Genomic DNA, 19,086 nt, shown 5'->3' with positions numbered 1-19,086 from the left:
TTGCAGACGTCAGGTTTTGGGCACCATATCTTACAACTAAATGTTATTTGACGTTACAAAGACGTTGGATTTTGGCCACTTCACAGCAAAACCTCAAACCAGCAAAATAACAGCGTCATGTATTGATGGATCTGCAATAATCTGGCGACCCGTCAGGGGTGTGCCCCACCTCTCGCCCAATGACAGCTGGTATAGATACCGTAAAACTTGATAGCACGGGCTATTATTTGCTTAAAGCACTAAATTCAACCGTCTTTAATTTGGGACAAGACGTCTGTATTGGACGAGTTTTTAATTCCTATCACAAAAAGTTGCCTAGAAAATATGTAAATACAATCAAATTCTTTATTTAATCCTTTGAGACCTGGCCAAATTGACATTATTTTATTAAAAAAGATAGGAAGAAGGTAATAAGCAGCAAAAGAAGAAATGTTCCAGAGGTTAGTAAGAAATCTGTGAAAAGTACAATTACCTAAAAATTTGCCCCAAAAATTATAAATTATGGTAATTCCGGAAATTCAGTCATGGCTTTTAATTTTGGTGTGACACCCCAAGATTTTCTGGGGCCCTATCTGGCCCCCTCATGAAAAAAAATCTGTGGGCGCCACTGGTTAAAATACAAAATTAACAATGGAAAACAAAATAAACCACCGCACACTGAATAACTTTACTGTGATTTATTCAGAGCGAACGACGCGTTTCGCCTGTGGCTTCTTCAGGTTCACTCAGTAAAATAAAACAAGCGTTCACAGGTGTGCTAAATAACTACGCATGAGTCACGTGACAAATTCTCAACGTAACCTCTCGTTATTTTACAATATATAAATAACATTATCAAAAAGCAAAATATCTTATGATTCACAATAAATACACCAATATTACTGTGATTTATTCGGAATCACATAACATTTTCAGAAGTGAACAATAAAAAAACATAATATTTACAAGGCCCACAAAGTAGCAAAGATCTCATGATGCACAGTAAATACAACAATATTTACAACATAGTAGAAATCAAAAACAACAAGAAGCTGAGAAAATAGAGTGGCAGTTTACACAATTTCATCAGAAAAAAGGGAAGCTTCTGTGATTCGGATTAAATCACAGTAACAATGTATTTATTGTCAATCACGAGATCTTTGCTTGTTGAAAATGTTATTCATATATTGTAAAATAATCAGAGGCGACGTTGATAATCTGTGACGTGACTCATGCGTAACTGTTGAGCACACCTGTGAATGCTCGCGTTATTTCGCTGTGCGAACCTGAAGGCGCCACAGGCGAAACGCGTCGCTCGTTCTGAATAAATCACAGTAAACACATTCAATGTGCGATGGTCTGCTTTGTTTTTCCCACTTTATATGTCTTTTCTACCAACCAGCACCTGACGATCACATTGGCTGTGCACGGGCAGTTTTGTTTAAAAATTAATACTCTTTGAACTGACAGAGGGAAAGATTCCCAAGTTTTAATCTAAATGTGCAGTCAGGCTGGATTAGTTCGTGTCAGTGTTATGAGGTGGGCGCATGTGTGTATGTCTTTATTAATTTGTGCTCTCTGTCTTTTATTCAAAATGACTGCACAGCTCAGCCTTGGTGCCTCCGATTACTGAGAGCCCTGGTAGAGCCAGCACGCTGTTTGCCTCATCTGAATCATCTTCACCTTCAACAGCTGCGTCAAAAGAGACACACATACACACATACTGACACCGGAAGTCTGCAAGGCCATCCCTTAACATAAAAGCGCGATCACTGCTTAGCTCTCCCTGTAATGGTGTTCATAAACGCGTGCTTTTATTTTGAACCATTAACCAGAACTCGCAGCTTGTGTGTGTGTTTGCACGCTTCACACCAGCCCGTGACACCGACCACAGGCGTGTAGTTCAAGACGCAATTGGAGTCGCGCACTTAAACCAGATGCCAGCAGCATCACACCTCATCTGGCTCATAAATAACTAATCCTCTTGTTTTTTTTCTGCCTAGATTTGTGCAAAAAATATAATCGTCTTGTTTTATTTTCGAAGAATGGGCTGCGCAATATCAGGTCTGGCAGCAAAAGCAGAGTTTGGAGAGAGGACTACAGAGGATGCTGCGGCTGTGTTTCCCAGTGAGGACCAGATTCAGATGATCAAGGAGTCATGGAAAGTTATCCGAGACGACATAGCCAAAGTAGGGATTATCATGTTTGTCAGGTAAGCCTTCTCTGTACTTTTCCATGTCCATTAACTCAAAAACAAAGGCATTTCGTCTAGTTGGCCGATTAGGAGTGTAAAGCTCCACGATCAGTGATTTTATAGTCTCACCAAATTCCCATAGGCATTCTTACTGAGTCCCTGCAGACATTATATACATGTATATTTAATAGACTAAATACTGTGGATTTTTCAGCCCAAAGACACAAAGTCCAACTTTTTCAAATTGCATTTTCCATATCATGTGTGTTTAATCCTTTGAAACCGGGATCGACATTAGTTTTCTTGTGCTGAAAATGTGTGCTAAAGTTCCGACGCCTTTCACGAGCATTTACACCATTTAAACGTCATCAAATTGGATTAATGTCTTTCAAAAACATCGGGGCAAGAACCTGTCAGAAACTTAGCACAAAATGTTCCGCAAATTGTTTAAAAAAAATGTGAAAGGTGACGAGAAAACGACTTGAAAATTAGCTTCAATAAAACAGAGAATTCTTCGAAAATGATTTCGTCATTCGGAGGAAGTATTATTATTGTTGTAGTTATTATTTTATTTTTAATCACTTTTTTCAGGCTATTTCCTGTTTTTGTTCTTTTATCTTTATTTTCTTTTTTCCCTGCTAATTTCAGGTAATTTTCTTGTAAAGTTTTACTAATTTCTGGGTCATTTCTTTTTTAGTTACTCATTGCCTTTTTTGTGTTTTTGTGAGAAATCGAGCCAAATTGCTCAGGTTTCAAAGGGTTAAATGGTTCATGCTCCTGATCATATTGCCCAGCAAATGAGCAACTTTTCATTCTAACCTTTTCAGACAATTTAGTGACATGCTGGCCCAAGAGACAAAGAGGTGTGCAGAGGGTCCTCTGATCTGCTGCTATGATGCTACAGAGCCTGACCTTTTCATACAAGCCAGAAAGTGAATATCCAGCATCCCTCCGCCTCCACCACATCCCTCTGCTCTGCCCTCTGACCCTCAGCTTTTCATTCAGGGCTCAGAGCAAAATCCCCCTCCTCCCTTCTTATCACTTCATATCACATCTCAGTAACATTACATAATAATATGCACACAGCCACAGGCCTGCCATAGTAAACAATTAAAGGCATGATGACCGGCATCCGGGGAAACATCTTTGGCCTTTGGCAGGGAAATCAAACCAATGACAGAATATGTGTTGATAAAGAGCGGTGGGTGGTCAGGCTGCAGCATTTACAGTAGAGAGACCATTGGGCACATGGCTAGAAGCCCATTTAATGTCATGTGTCCCCTGGGTGACCTTAGAGAAATGAGGATGTTAGCCTGGAAATTCACTGGCCTCTTGTGGATCAGGGTCCACGTGAATACAGCCTGTGGACAGTGCCAATTAATTCCACTGGAGTTGTAGCTACATTCTCTGTATACAATGAGTTTAGCTGTAATTTAGCAGCTGCAGGTTTGACCCACCCCCCCTCCCCGTTTCATGCTTCAGCTGTCCTATCATAATAAAGCTGTTTTTTCTCATGCTAAAGGCCATGGGAAAATAGACAATATACAGAAAATAGAATAAGCAACTGACCAACCTGCCACACCCACAAGTGTTTTAAATCATAGCTATTATCAATGCTGAGATTCAGCACAACAAATAACAAATGTTCTGGATGTCTGTGCTGCATATTTAAGTTTAAATTATAAAGCTACATGCTCATTTTCTGCCATCATTATCCTCCTTTTTCCTCTCATTTGGACAAGCCTGCAACTTTATTGTGAACACAAAACAACTCACATCCAGACGAGGCAACTGTGTACTCTAGCAGCATGACTAATTATGGGTACCTCATCTGGAGACGAGGAGGCACTCTGATGGGTTGTTTAGCAAGCTTAAACTCTCTGGTTAAGGAAATTGATTGAGCTTAAATCAGAAAAACAGAACTCTTTCAGGATGAGTGGCTCCATTTAACTGGGACTCTGTCTGACAGGGGTACCCATTGCCCGGCTAACAAACTAACAGATCCACCCTTTCCTGTCACTGATGGCTGCTGTTGGGTGTGAAAACCGGAGCAGAGGACAGCGATGATTAGAGGAAACAGAGTAAGATCAGAAGGGCACAATCAGATATCTATTCAAAGTGAGAGAATGGCTGAAGGATGAGAGAGAGGCCTCTGATTACAATGTTGATGAGCTGAAATTTGGACACAGCACTGTGAATGCATGGTTGCACTTGTGTCACTCTTTGGGTTATGTCATGTTAGCTGGGAAACTCAGGGGGAGGTTTGTTTTGGTCTGCATATTGGTCATTCAGAGGCTAACATAGATGTCTGCCTGCACTGTTGTTGTCTTGGTAACAGGTTGTTTGAGACCCATCCCGAATGCAAGGATGTCTTTTTCTTGTTCCGAGATGTAGAGGACCTGGAGAGGTTGCGGACCAGCCGGGAGCTCAGGGCACACGGTCTAAGGTTAGTCACCAACCATGCAACTTACACCACACTGACACATCAGCATCATCCAGAGCAAAACTGGACGAGCAGCCAAAGATGGCATAGCACAGTACTGCATGGTATGTACTGGCCAGATGAGCATATTGATTTTCAGCACTCTGTAGTCTCGTTAACACCAGATAATCGAAGTGTGACATTCATTTATTGGCTTCTGTCATTATAATGACTATCCCAGTTGCTATGTGAAAAGGAACATGGCTTGCATTACTATATATTTTCTTACTGTGTACAAATCTCATGAAAACACAAAAAACAACACTGCCAATGCAAAATTAGCCAATCTCCGAACATACTTAACAACCCTGTCTGAGAAACAGTCAAAGTGTAAAACTCATAGCACTGTATGCCATAAAAATGCCATAGCATAGCTTGTATAAACAGTGCATAATAAAGTGTGTCATACACATCTCTGGTATAGTTTGCCATGAATTATTTTTATAGAATTGTCATGGCATGGTATGCAATAAAGCATCTGTAAACACTGTCAAAACAACTGTCAAAGTACAGTATGTCCTCAAACAAAAAAAGGGTGTACCTACATAATATAGTATGTTGTTCAAAGTATGATGAAATGTAGTAGTTTAGTATGTCGTTCAAAATATGATAAAAACTTCATGGTATAATATGTTAAAAATTATAATGAAAACTTTAAAGTATAGTATATCTTACAAAAATGATGAAAACCTCATAGTTTAATATATCGAAAAAAGTAAAATATTAAGGTAAATAATATGATAAAATCACTTTTCAAAATTGGTGTCATTTTCAGCCATTTTTATGACATTTGACGTTTTTGACATACTATACTTTTGCTTTGTTAGCCATTTTTTTCAACATGTCATTTTATGGTGTATTTGGCTGATTTTAAAACATCTCATGTTATGACGTTTCTCAACATGCTATTTTATGGGGTTTGGGGCCGTTTCTGGATGTTTTTTCAACACTGTATACTATAACATTGCCTCCACATATGATACTTGCCTTGCTGTTTTGGTCATTTTTTCAACATGCAAAATTATGTTATTGTTGGCCGTTTTGTACGTTTTAATGCTATGGCGTGTCTTAGCGGACTATTTTTTGCTGTTTTGAGGTGTTTTCAGCTGTTTTTGGGATATGCCATTTTTTGACATTTTGCCATACTATAGCCTTGCTTTTTTGGTCATTTTTCAACATGCTATAATAGGTTCTTTTTGGCCATTTTACATGTTTTAATGCAAAAGCACGACTCAGCACACCCTTTTATACTGTTTTGAGGTGTTTTCAGCTGTTTTTGGGACATGCCATTTTTTAAAATTTTGCCATAGTATAGCCTTGCTGTTTTGGTCATTTTTTCAACACGCTATAATATGTTCTTTTTGGCCATTTTAGCACGTTTTAATGCTATGGCATGTTTTTGCAGGCTATTTTATACTGTTTTGAGGTGTTTTCAGCTGTTTTTGGGATATGCCACTTTTTGACATTTTTGCCATAGTATAGCCTTGCTGTTTTGGTCATTTTTTCGACATGCTATAATATGTTCTTTTTGGCCATTTTTGCACATTTTAATGCTCTGGTGTATCTTAGTACGTTAGTTTATGCTGTTTTGAGGTGTTTTTTAACTGTTTTTGGGACATGCCACTTTTTGACATTTTTGCCTTGCTGTTGTGGTCATTTTTTTGACATGCTTTATTAAGGTGTTTTGGACTGTTTTTACATATTTTAATGCTATAGCACGACTCAGCACACTCTTTTATGCTGTTTTTTTTAGGTGTTTTCAGTTGTTTTTGGGACATGCCATTTTTTGACATTTTTGCCATAGTATAGCCTTGCTGTTTCGGTCATTTTTTTGACATGCTATATTATGGTGTTTTTGGCCATGTTTTCACGTTTTAATGCTATGGTATGATTTTGCATGCTATTTTATGCTGTTTTGAGGTGTTTTTACCGATTTTTGGGATATGGCACTTTTTTACATTTTTGCCATAGTATAGCCTTGCTGTTTTGGTCATTTTTTCGATATGCTTTATTAAGGTGTTTTGGACTGTTTTTACATATTTTAATGCTATAGCACGCCTCAGCACACTCTTTTATGCTATTTTGAGGTGTTTTCAGCTGTTTTTGGGACATGCCACTTTTTGACATTTTTGCCATAGTATAGCCTTGCTGTTTTGGTCATTTTTTCGACATGCTATAATATGTTCTTTTTGGCCATGTTTTCATGTTTTAATGCTATGGCATGATTTTGCATGCTATTTTATGCTGTTTTGAGGTGTTTTCAGCTGTTTTTGGGACATGCCATTTTTTGACATTTTTGCCATAGTATAGCCTTGCTGTTTTGGTCATTTTTTTGACATGCTATATTAAGGTGTTTCGGTCCACTTTTGCACGTTTTAATGCTATGGTTTGTCTCAGCATGCTATTTTATGCTGTTTTGAGGTGTTTTCAGCTGTTTTTGGGACATGCCATTTTTTGACATTTTTGCCATAGTATAGCCTTGCTGTTTTGGTCATTTTTTCGACATGCTATATTATGTTGTTTTTGGCCATGTTTTCACGTTTTAATGCTATAGCATGATTTTGCAGGCTATTTTGTACTGTTTTGAGGTGTTTTCAGCTGTTTTTGGGATATGCCACTTTTTGACATTTTTGCCATAGTATAGCCTTGCTGTTTTGGTCATTTTTTCGACATGCTTTATTAAGGTGTTTTGGACTGTTTTTACATATTTTAATGCTATAGCACGACTCAGCACACTCTTTTATGCTGTTTTTTTTAGGTGTTTTCAGTTGTTTTTGGGACATGCCATTTTTTGACATTTTTGCCATAGTATAGCCTTGCTGTTTTGGTCATTTTTTTGACATGCTATATTATGGTGTTTTTGGCCATGTTTTCACGTTTTAATGCTATGGTATGATTTTGCATTCTATTTTATGCTGTTTTGAGGTGTTTTTAGCGATTTTTGGGATATGGCACTTTTTGACATTTTTGCCATAGTATAGCCTTGCTGTTTTGGTCATTTTTTCGACATGCTTTATTAAGGTGTTTTGGACTGTTTTTACATATTTTAATGCTATAGCACGACTCAGCACACTCTTTTATGCTGTTTTGAGGTGTTTTCAGCTGTTTTTGGGACATGCCATTTTTTGACATTTTTGCCATAGTATAGCCTTGCTGTTTTGGTCATTTTTTTGACATGCTATATTATGGTGTTTTTGACCATGTTTTCACGTTTTAATGCTATGGCATGATTTTGCAGGCTATTTTATACTGTTTTGAGGTGTTTTCAGCTGTTTTTGGGACATGCCATTTTTTGACATTTTTGCCATAGTATAGCCTTGCTGTTTTGGTCATTTTTTCGACATGCTTTATTAAGGTGTTTTGGACTGTTTTTACATATTTTAATGCTATAGCACGACTCAGCACACTCTTTTATGCTGTTTTGAGGTGTTTTCAGCTGTTTTTGGGATATGCCACTTTTTGACATTTTTGCCATAGTATAGCCTTGCTGTTTTGGTCATTTTTTCGACATGCTTTATTAAGGTGTTTTGGACTGTTTTTACATATTTTAATGCTATGGCATGATTTTGCATGCTATTTTATACTGTTTTGAGGTGTTTTTAGCGATTTTTGGGATATGCCACTTTTTGACATTTTTGCCATAGTATAGCCTTGCTGTTTTGGTCATTTTTTCGACATGCTTTATTAAGGTGTTTTGGACTGTTTTTACATATTTTAATGCTATAGCACGACTCAGCACACTCTTTTATGCTGTTTTGAGGTGTTTTCAGCTGTTTTTGGGACATGCCATTTTTTGACATTTTTGCCATAGTATAGCCTTGCTGTTTTGGTCATTTTTTTGACATGCTATATTATGGTGTTTTTGACCATGTTTTCACGTTTTAATGCTATGGCATGATTTTGCATGCTATTTTATACTGTTTTGAGGTGTTTTCAGCTGTTTTTGGGACATGCCATTTTTTGACATTTTTGCCATAGTATAGCCTTGCTGTTTTGGTCATTTTTTCGACATGCTTTATTAAGGTGTTTTTGGCCATGTTTTCACGTTTTAATGCTATGGTATGATTTTGCATGCTATTTTATGCTGTTTTGAGGTGTTTTTACCGATTTTTGGGATATGGCACTTTTTTACATTTTTGCCATAGTATAGCCTTGCTGTTTTGGTCATTTTTTCGACATGCTGTATTAAGGTGTTTTGGACTGTTTTTACATATTTTAATGCTATAGCACGCCTCAGCACACTCTTTTATGCTATTTTGAGGTGTTTTCAGCTGTTTTTGGGACATGCCACTTTTTGACATTTTTGCCATAGTATAGCCTTGCTGTTTTGGTCATTTTTTCGACATGCTATAATATGTTCTTTTTGGCCATGTTTTCATGTTTTAATGCTATGGCATGATTTTGCATGCTATTTTATGCTGTTTTGAGGTGTTTTCAGCTGTTTTTGGGACATGCCATTTTTTGACATTTTTGCCATAGTATAGCCTTGCTGTTTTGGTCATTTTTTTGACATGCTATATTAAGGTGTTTCGGTCCACTTTTGCACGTTTTAATGCTATGGTTTGTCTCAGCATGCTATTTTATGCTGTTTTGAGGTGTTTTCAGCTGTTTTTGGGACATGCCATTTTTTGACATTTTTGCCATAGTATAGCCTTGCTGTTTTGGTCATTTTTTCGACATGCTATATTATGGTGTTTTTGGCCATGTTTTCACATTTTAATGCTATGGCATGATTTTGCATGCTATTTTATACTGTTTTGAGGTGTTTTCAGCTGTTTTTGGGATATGCCACTTTTTGACATTTTTGCCATAGTATAGCCTTGCTGTTTTGGTCATTTTTTCGACATGCTTTATTAAGGTGTTTTTGACTGTTTTTACATATTTTAATGCTATAGCACGACTCAGCACACTCTTTTATGCTGTTTTTTTTAGGTGTTTTCAGTTGTTTTTGGGACATGCCATTTTTTGACATTTTTGCCATAGTATAGCCTTGCTGTTTTGGTCATTTTTTCGACATGCTATATTATGGTGTTTTTGGCCATGTTTTCACGTTTTAATGCTATGGTATGATTTTGCATTCTATTTTATGCTGTTTTGAGGTGTTTTTAGCGATTTTTGGGATATGGCACTTTTTGACATTTTTGCCATAGTATAGCCTTGCTGTTTTGGTCATTTTTTCGACATGCTTTATTAAGGTGTTTTGGACTGTTTTTACATATTTTAATGCTATAGCACGACTCAGCACACTCTTTTATGCTGTTTTGAGGTGTTTTCAGCTGTTTTTGGGACATGCCATTTTTTGACATTTTTGCCATAGTATAGCCTTGCTGTTTTGGTCATTTTTTTGACATGCTATATTATGGTGTTTTTGACCATGTTTTCACGTTTTAATGCTATGGCATGATTTTGCAGGCTATTTTATACTGTTTTGAGGTGTTTTCAGCTGTTTTTGGGACATGCCATTTTTTGACATTTTTGCCATAGTATAGCCTTGCTGTTTTGGTCATTTTTTCGACATGCTTTATTAAGGTGTTTTGGACTGTTTTTACATATTTTAATGCTATAGCACGACTCAGCACACTCTTTTATGCTGTTTTGAGATGTTTTCAGCTGTTTTTGGGATATGCCACTTTTTGACATTTTTGCCATAGTATAGCCTTGCTGTTTTGGTCATTTTTTCGACATGCTTTATTAAGGTGTTTTGGACTGTTTTTACATATTTTAATGTTATGGCATGATTTTGCAGGCTATTTTATACTGTTTTGAGGTGTTTTCAGCTGTTTTTGAGATATGCCATTTTTTGACATTTTTGCCATAGTATAGCCTTGCTGTTTTGGTCATTTTTTCGACATGCTATATTATGGTGTTTTTGGCCATGTTTTCACGTTTTAATGCTATGGCATGATTTTGCATGCTATTTTATACTGTTTTGAGGTGTTTTTAGCGATTTTTGGGATATGCCACTTTTTGACATTTTTGCCATAGTATAGCCTTGCTGTTTTGGTCATTTTTTCGACATGCTTTATTAAGGTGTTTTGGACTGTTTTTACATATTTTAATGCTATAGCACGACTCAGCACACTCTTTTATGCTGTTTTGAGGTGTTTTCAGCTGTTTTTGGGACATGCCATTTTTTGACATTTTTGCCATAGTATAGCCTTGCTGTTTTGGTCATTTTTTTGACATGCTATATTATGGTGTTTTTGACCATGTTTTCACGTTTTAATGCTATGGCATGATTTTGCATGCTATTTTATACTGTTTTGAGGTGTTTTCAGCTGTTTTTGGGACATGCCATTTTTTGACATTTTTGCCATAGTATAGCCTTGCTGTTTTGGTCATTTTTTCGACATGCTTTATTAAGGTGTTTTGGACTGTTTTTACATATTTTAATGCTATAGCACGACTCAGCACACTATTTTATGCTGTTTTGAGGTGTTTTCAGCTGTTTTTGGGACATGCCATTTTTTGACATTTTTGCCATAGTATAGCCTTGCTGTTTTGGTCATTTTTTCGACATGCTTTATTAAGGTGTTTTGGACTGTTTTTACATATTTTAATGCTATAGCACGACTCAGCACACTCTTTTATGCTGTTTTGAGGTGTTTTCAGCTGTTTTTGGGACATGCCATTTTTTGACATTTTTGCCATAGTATAGCCTTGCTGTTTTGGTCATTTTTTCGACATGCTTTATTAAGGTGTTTTGGACTGTTTTTACATATTTTAATGTTATGGCATGATTTTGCAGGCTATTTTATACTGTTTTGAGGTGTTTTCAGCTGTTTTTGGGACATGCCATTTTTTGACATTTTTGCCATAGTATAGCCTTGCTGTTTTGGTCATTTTTTCGACATGCTTTATTAAGGTGTTTTGGACTGTTTTTACATATTTTAATGTTATGGCATGATTTTGCAGGCTATTTTATACTGTTTTGAGGTGTTTTCAGCTGTTTTTGAGATATGCCACTTTTTGACATTTTTGCCATAGTATAGCCTTGCTGTTTTGGTCATTTTTTCGACATGCTATATTATGGTGTTTTTGGCCATGTTTTCACGTTTTAATGCTATGGCATGATTTTGCATGCTATTTTATGCTGTTTTGAGGTGTTTTTAGCGATTTTTGGGATATGCCACTTTTTGACATTTTTGCCATAGTATAGCCTTGCTGTTTTGGTCATTTTTTCGACATGCTTTATTAAGGTGTTTTGGACTGTTTTTACATATTTTAATGCTATAGCACGACTCAGCACACTCTTTTATGCTGTTTTGAGGTGTTTTCAGCTGTTTTTGGGACATGCCATTTTTTGACATTTTTGCCATAGTATAGCCTTGCTGTTTTGGTCATTTTTTCGACATGCTATATTATGGTGTTTTTGGCCATGTTTTCACGTTTTAATGCTATGGCATGATTTTGCATGCTATTTTATGCTGTTTTGAGGTGTTTTCAGCTGTTTTTGAGATATGCCACTTTTTGACATTTTTGCCATAGTATAGCCTTGCTGTTTTGGTCATTTTTTCGACATGCTTTATTAAGGTGTTTTGGACTGTTCTTACATATTTTAATGCTATAGCACGACTCAGCACACTCTTTTATGCTGTTTTGAGGTGTTTTCAGCTGTTTTTGGGACATGCCATTTTTTGACATTTTTGCCATAGTATAGCCTTGCTGTTTTGGTCATTTTTTCGACATGCTTTATTAAGGTGTTTTGGACTGTTTTTACATATTTTAATGTTATGGCATGATTTTGCAGGCAATTTTATACTGTTTTGAGGTGTTTTCAGCTATTTTTGAGATATGCCACTTTTTGACATTTTTGCCATAGTATAGCCTTGCTGTTTTGGTCATTTTTTCGACATGCTTTATTAAGGTGTTTTGGACTGTTTTTACATATTTTAATGCTATAGCACGACTCAGCACACTCTTTTATGCTGTTTTGAGGTGTTTTCAGTTGTTTTTGGGACATGCCATTTTTTGACATTTTTGCCATAGTATAGCCTTGCTGTTTTGGTCATTTTTTCGACATGCTTTATTAAGGTGTTTTGGACTGTTTTTACATATTTTAATGTTATGGCATGATTTTGCAGGCTATTTTATACTGTTTTGAGGTGTTTTCAGCTGTTTTTGAGATATGCCACTTTTTGACATTTTTGCCATAGTATAGCCTTGCTGTTTTGGTCATTTTTTCGACATGCTTTATTAAGGTGTTTTGGACTGTTTTTACATATTTTAATGCTATAGCACGACTCAGCACACTCTTTTATGTTGTTTTTAGGTGTTTTCAGCTGTTTTTGGGACATGCCACTTTTTGACATTTTTGCCATAGTATAGCCTTGCTGTTTTGGTCATTTTTTCGAGATGCTTTATTAAGGTGTTTTGGACTGTTTTTACATATTTTAATGTTATGGCATGATTTTGCATGCTATTTTATACTGTTTTGAGGTGTTTTCAGCTGTTTTTGAGATATGCCACTTTTTGACATTTTTGCCATAGTATAGCCTTGCTGTTTTGGTCATTTTTTCGACATGCTTTATTAAGGTGTTTTGGACTGTTTTTACATATTTTAATGCTATAGCACGACTCAGCACACTATTTTATGCTGTTTTGAGGTGTTTTCAGCTGTTTTTGGGACATGCCATTTTTTGACATTTTTGCCATAGTATAGCCTTGCTGTTTTGGTCATTTTTTCGACATGCTTTATTAAGGTGTTTTGGACTGTTTTTACATATTTTAATGTTATGGCATGATTTTGCAGGCTATTTTATACTGTTTTGAGGTGTTTTCAGCTGTTTTTGAGATATGCCACTTTTTGACATTTTGCCATAGTATAGCCTTTCTGTTTTTGTCATTTTTTTGACATGCTTTTTTTAGGTGTTTTGGACTGTTTTACATATTTTAATGTTATGGCATGATTTTGCAGGCTATTTTATACTGTTTTGAGGTGTTTTCAGCTGTTTTTGAGATATACCACTTTTTGACATTTTTGCCATAGTATAGCCTTGCTGTTTTTGTCATTTTTTCGACATGCTATATTATGGTGTTTTTGGCCATGTTTTCACGTTTTAATGCTATGGCATGATTTTGCATGCTATTTTATGCTGTTTTGAGGTGTTTTCAGCTGTTTTTGGGATATGCCACTTTTTGACATTTTTGCCATAGTATAGCCTTGCTGTTTTGGTCATTTTTTCGACATGCTTTATTAAGGTGTTTTGGACTGTTTTTACATATTTTAATGCTATAGCACGACTCAGCACACTATTTTATGCTGTTTTGAGGTGTTTTCAGCTGTTTTTGGGACATGCCATTTTTTGACATTTTTGCCATAGTATAGCCTTGCTGTTTTGGTCATTTTTTCGACATGCTTTATTAAGGTGTTTTGGACTGTTTTTACATATTTTAATGTTATGGCATGATTTTGCAGGCTATTTTATACTGTTTTGAGGTGTTTTCAGCTGTTTTTGAGATATGCCACTTTTTGACATTTTTGCCATAGTATAGCCTTGCTGTTTTGGTCATTTTTTCGACATGCTTTATTAAGGTGTTTTGGACTGTTTTTACATATTTTAATGCTATAGCACGACTCAGCACACTCTTTTATGTTGTTTTGAGGTGTTTTCAGCTGTTTTTGGGACATGCCACTTTTTGACATTTTTGCCATAGTATAGCCTTGCTGTTTTGGTCATTTTTTCGACATGCTTTATTAAGGTGTTTTGGACTGTTTTTACATATTTTAATGCTATAGCACGACTCAGCACACTATTTTATGCTGTTTTGAGGTGTTTTCAGCTGTTTTGGGACATGCCATTTTTTGACATTTTTGCCATAGTATAGCCTTGCTGTTTTGGTCATTTTTTCGACATGCTTTATTAAGGTGTTTTGGACTGTTTTTACATATTTTAATGTTATGGCATGATTTTGCAGGCTATTTTATACTGTTTTGAGGTGTTTTCAGCTGTTTTTGAGATATACCACTTTTTGACATTTTTGCCATAGTATAGCCTTGCTGTTTTGGTCATTTTTTCGACATGCTTTATTAAGGTGTTTTGGACTGTTTTTACATATTTTAATGCTATAGCACGACTCAGCACACTCTTTTATGCTGTTTTGAGGTGTTTTCAGCTGTTTTTGGGACATGCCATTTTTTGACATTTTTGCCATAGTATAGCCTTGCTGTTTTGGTCATTTTTTCGACATGCTTTATTAAGGTGTTTTGGACTGTTTTTACATATTTTAATGCTATAGCACGACTCAGCACACTCTTTTATGCTGTTTTGAGGTGTTTTCAGCTGTTTTTGAGATATGCCACTTTTTGACATTTTTGCCATAGTATAGCCTTGCTGTTTTGGTCATTTTTTCGACATGCTTTATTAAGGTGTTTTGGACTGTTTTTACATATTTTAATGCTATAGCACGACTCAGCACACTCTTTTATGCTGTTTTGAGGTGTTTTCAGCTGTTTTTGGGACATGCCACTTTTTGACATTTTTGCCATAGTATAGCCTTGCTGTTTTGGTCATTTTTTCGACATGCTTTATTAAGGTGTTTTGGACTGTTTTTACATATTTTAATGCTATAGCACGACTCAGCACACTCTTTTATGTTGTTTTGAGGTGTTTTCAGCTGTTTTTGGGATATGCCACTTTTGACTTTTTGCCATAGTATAGCCTTGCTGTTTTGGTCATTTTTTCGACATGCTTTATTAAGGTGTTTTGGACTGTTTTTACATATTTTAATGCTATGGCATGATTTTGCAGGCTATTTTATACTGTTTTGAGGTGTTTTCAGCTGTTTTTGAGATATGCCACTTTTTGACATTTTTGCCATAGTATAGCCTTGCTGTTTTGGTCATTTTTTCGACATGCTTTATTAAGGTGTTTTGGACTGTTTTTACATATTTTAATGCTATGGCATGATTTTGCAGGCTATTTTATACTGTTTTGAGGTGTTTTCAGCTGTTTTTGAGATATGCCACTTTTTGACATTTTTGCCATAGTATAGCCTTGCTGTTTTGGTCATTTTTTCGACATGCTTTATTAAGGTGTTTTGGACTGTTTTTACATATTTTAATGCTATAGCACGACTCAGCACACTATTTTATGCTGTTTTGAGGTGTTTTCAGCTGTTTTTGGGACATGCCATTTTTTGACATTTTTGCCATAGTATAGCCTTGCTGTTTTGGTCATTTTTTCGACATGCTTTATTAAGGTGTTTTGGACTGTTTTTACATATTTTAATGCTATAGCACGACTCAGCACACTCTTTTATGCTGTTTTGAGGTGTTTTCAGCTGTTTTTGGGACATGCCACTTTTTGACATTTTTGCCATAGTATAGCCTTGCTGTTTTGGTCATTTTTTCGACATGCTTTATTAAGGTGTTTTGGACTGTTTTTACATATTTTAATGCTATAGCACGACTCAGCACACTATTTTATGTTGTTTTGAGGTGTTTTCAGCTGTTTTTGGGACATGCCACTTTTTCACATTTTTGCCATAGTATAGCCTTGCTGTTTTGGTCATTTTTTCGACATGCTTTATTAAGGTGTTTTGGACTGTTTTTACATATTTTAATGCTATGGCATGATTTTGCAGGCTATTTTATACTGTTTTGAGGTGTTTTCAGCTGTTTTTGAGATATGCCACTTTTTGACATTTTTGCCATAGTATAGCCTTGCTGTTTTGGTCATTTTTTCGACATGCTTTATTAAGGTGTTTTGGACTGTTTTTACATATTTTAATGCTATAGCACGACTCAGCACACTCTTTTATGCTGTTTTGAGGTGTTTTCAGCTGTTTTTGGGACATGCCATTTTTTGACATTTTTGCCATAGTATAGCCTTGCTGTTTTGGTCATTTTTTCGACATGCTTTATTAAGGTGTTTTGGACTGTTTTTACATATTTTAATGCTATAGCACGACTCAGCACACTCTTTTATGCTGTTTTGAGGTGTTTTCAGCTGTTTTTGGGACATGCCACTTTTTGACATTTTTGCCATAGTATAGCCTTGCTGTTTTGGTCATTTTTTCGACATGCTTTATTAAGGTGTTTTGGACTGTTTTTACATATTTTAATGCTATGGCATGATTTTGCAGGCTATTTTATACTGTTTTGAGGTGTTTTCAGCTGTTTTTGAGATATGCCACTTTTTGACATTTTTGCCATAGTATAGCCTTGCTGTTTTGGTCATTTTTTCGACATGCTTTATTAAGGTGTTTTGGACTGTTTTTACATATTTTAATGCTATAGCACGACTCAGCACACTCTTTTATGCTGTTTTGAGGTGTTTTCAGCTGTTTTTGAGATATGCCACTTTTTGACATTTTTGCCATAGTATAGCCTTGCTGTTTTGGTCATTTTTTTCAACATGCTTTATTAAGGTGTTTTGGACTGTTTTTACATATTTTAATGCTATAGCACGACTCAGCACACTCTTTTATGCTGTTTTGAGGTGTTTTCAGCTGTTTTTGGGACATGCCACTTTTTGACATTTTTGCCATAGTATAGCCTTGCTGTTTTGGTCATTTTTTCGACATGCTTTATTAAGGTGTTTTGGACTGTTTTTACATATTTTAATGCTATAGCACGACTCAGCACACTCTTTTATGCTGTTTTGAGGTGTTTTCAGCTGTTTTTGGGACATGCCACTTTTTGACATTTTGCCATAGTATAGCCTTGCTGTTTTGGTCATTTTTTCGAAATGCTTTATTAAGGTGTTTTGGACGGTTTTTACATATTTTAATGCTATCGCATGATTTTGCAGGCTATTTTATACTGTTTTGAGGTGTTTTCAGCTGTTTTTGAGATATACCACTTTTTGACATTTTTGCCATAGTATAGCCTTGCTGTTTTGGTCATTTTTTCGACATGCTTTATTAAGGTGTTTTGGACTGTTTTTACATATTTTAATGCTATAGCACGACTCAGCACACTCTTTTATGCTGTTTTGAGGTGTTTTCAGCTGTTTTTGGGACATGCCATTTTTGACATTTTTGCCATAGTATAGCCTTGCTGTTTTGGTCATTTTTGACATGCTTTATTAAGGTGTTTTGGACTGTTTTTACATATTTTAATGCTATAGCACGACTCAGCACACTCTTTTATGCTGTTTTGAGGTGTTTTCAGCTGTTTTTGGGACATGCCATTTTTTGACATTTTTGCCATAGTATAGCCTTGCTGTTTTGGTCATTTTTTCGACATGCTTTATTAAGGTGTTTTGGACTGTTTTTACATATTTTAATGTCATGGCATGATTTTGCAGGCTATTTTGTACTGTTTTGAGGTGTTTTCAGCTGTTTTTGGGATATGCCACTTTTTGACATTTTTGCCATAGTATAGCCTTGCTGTTTTGGTGATTATTTTGACATGCTATATTAAGGTGTTTTTTGACCGTTTTCACATGTTTTAATGCTATAGCAAGACTCAGCACGCTGTTTTAGGTTGTTTTGAGGTGTTTTCAGCTGTTTTTGGGACATGCCATTTTTTGACATTTTGCCATAGTATAGCCTTGCTGTTTTGGTCATTTTTTTGACATGCTTTATTAAGGTGTTTTGGACTGTTTTTACATATTTTAATGCTATAGCACGACTCAGCACACTCTTTTATGCTGTTTTGAGGTGTTTTCAGCTGTTTTTGGGACATGCCATTTTTTGACATTTTTGCCATAGTATAGCCTTGCTGTTTTGGTCATTTTTTCGACATGCTTTATTAAGGTGTTTTGGACTGTTTTTACATATTTTAATGTTATGGCATGATTTTGCAGGCTATTTTATGCTGTTTTGAGGTGTTTTCAGCTGTTTTTGAGATATACCACTTTTTGACATTTTTGCCATAGTATAGCCTTGCTGTTTTGGTCATTTTTTTGACATGCTTTATTAAGGTGTTTTGGACTGTTTTTACATATTTTAATGCTATAGCACGACTCAGCACGCTCTTTTATGCTGTTTTGAGGTGTTTTCAGCTGTTTTTGGGACATGCGTCTTTTTGACAATTTTGCCATAGTATAGCCTTGCTGTTTTGGTCATTTTTTCGACATGCTTTATTAAGGTGTTTTGGACTGTTTTTACATATTTTAATGCTATAGCACGACTCAGCACACTCTTTTATGCTGTTTTGAGGTGTTTTCAGCTGTTTTTGGGACATGCCATTTTTTGACATTTTTGCCATAGTATAGCCTTGCTGTTTTGGTCATTTTTTCGACATGCTTTATTAAGGTGTTTTGGACTGTTTTTACATATTTTAATGCTATAGCACGACTCAGCACACTCTTTTATGCTTTTTTGAGGTGTTTTCAGCTGTTTTTGGGACATGCCCCTTTTTGAAATTTTTGCCATAGTATAGCCTTGCTGTTTTGGTCATTTTTTCGACATGCTTTATTAAGGTGTTTTGGACCGTTTTTACATATTTTAATGCTATAGCACGACTCAGCACACTCTTTTA

The 19,086-nt window shown here is 35.8% G+C and overlaps 1 protein-coding gene across 1 annotated transcript in view; it reads left to right on the top strand.

Annotated features, from left to right (window-relative positions):
- The first annotated feature begins 1,662 nt into the window (after window positions 1-1,662).
- The window catches only part of xgb (x globin), a 34,343-nt gene continuing 16,919 nt past the window's right edge, over window positions 1,663-19,086 (top strand). The window contains exons 1-2 of the mRNA XM_042501403.2: window positions 1,663-2,191; window positions 4,512-4,619. Coding sequence (XP_042357337.1) covers window positions 2,025-2,191; window positions 4,512-4,619 — 275 coding nt within the window. The 5' untranslated portion in view covers window positions 1,663-2,024. The remainder of the gene's footprint in view (window positions 2,192-4,511; window positions 4,620-19,086) is intronic.

Source organism: Plectropomus leopardus, chromosome 14, assembly GCF_026936395.1.
Source record: "Plectropomus leopardus strain MGB_pleo_1.0 chromosome 14, ASM2693639v1, whole genome shotgun sequence".
Classification (NCBI taxonomy): domain Eukaryota; kingdom Metazoa; phylum Chordata; class Actinopteri; order Perciformes; family Serranidae; genus Plectropomus; species Plectropomus leopardus.
This window is presented reverse-complemented; position numbering and strand designations above follow the sequence as displayed.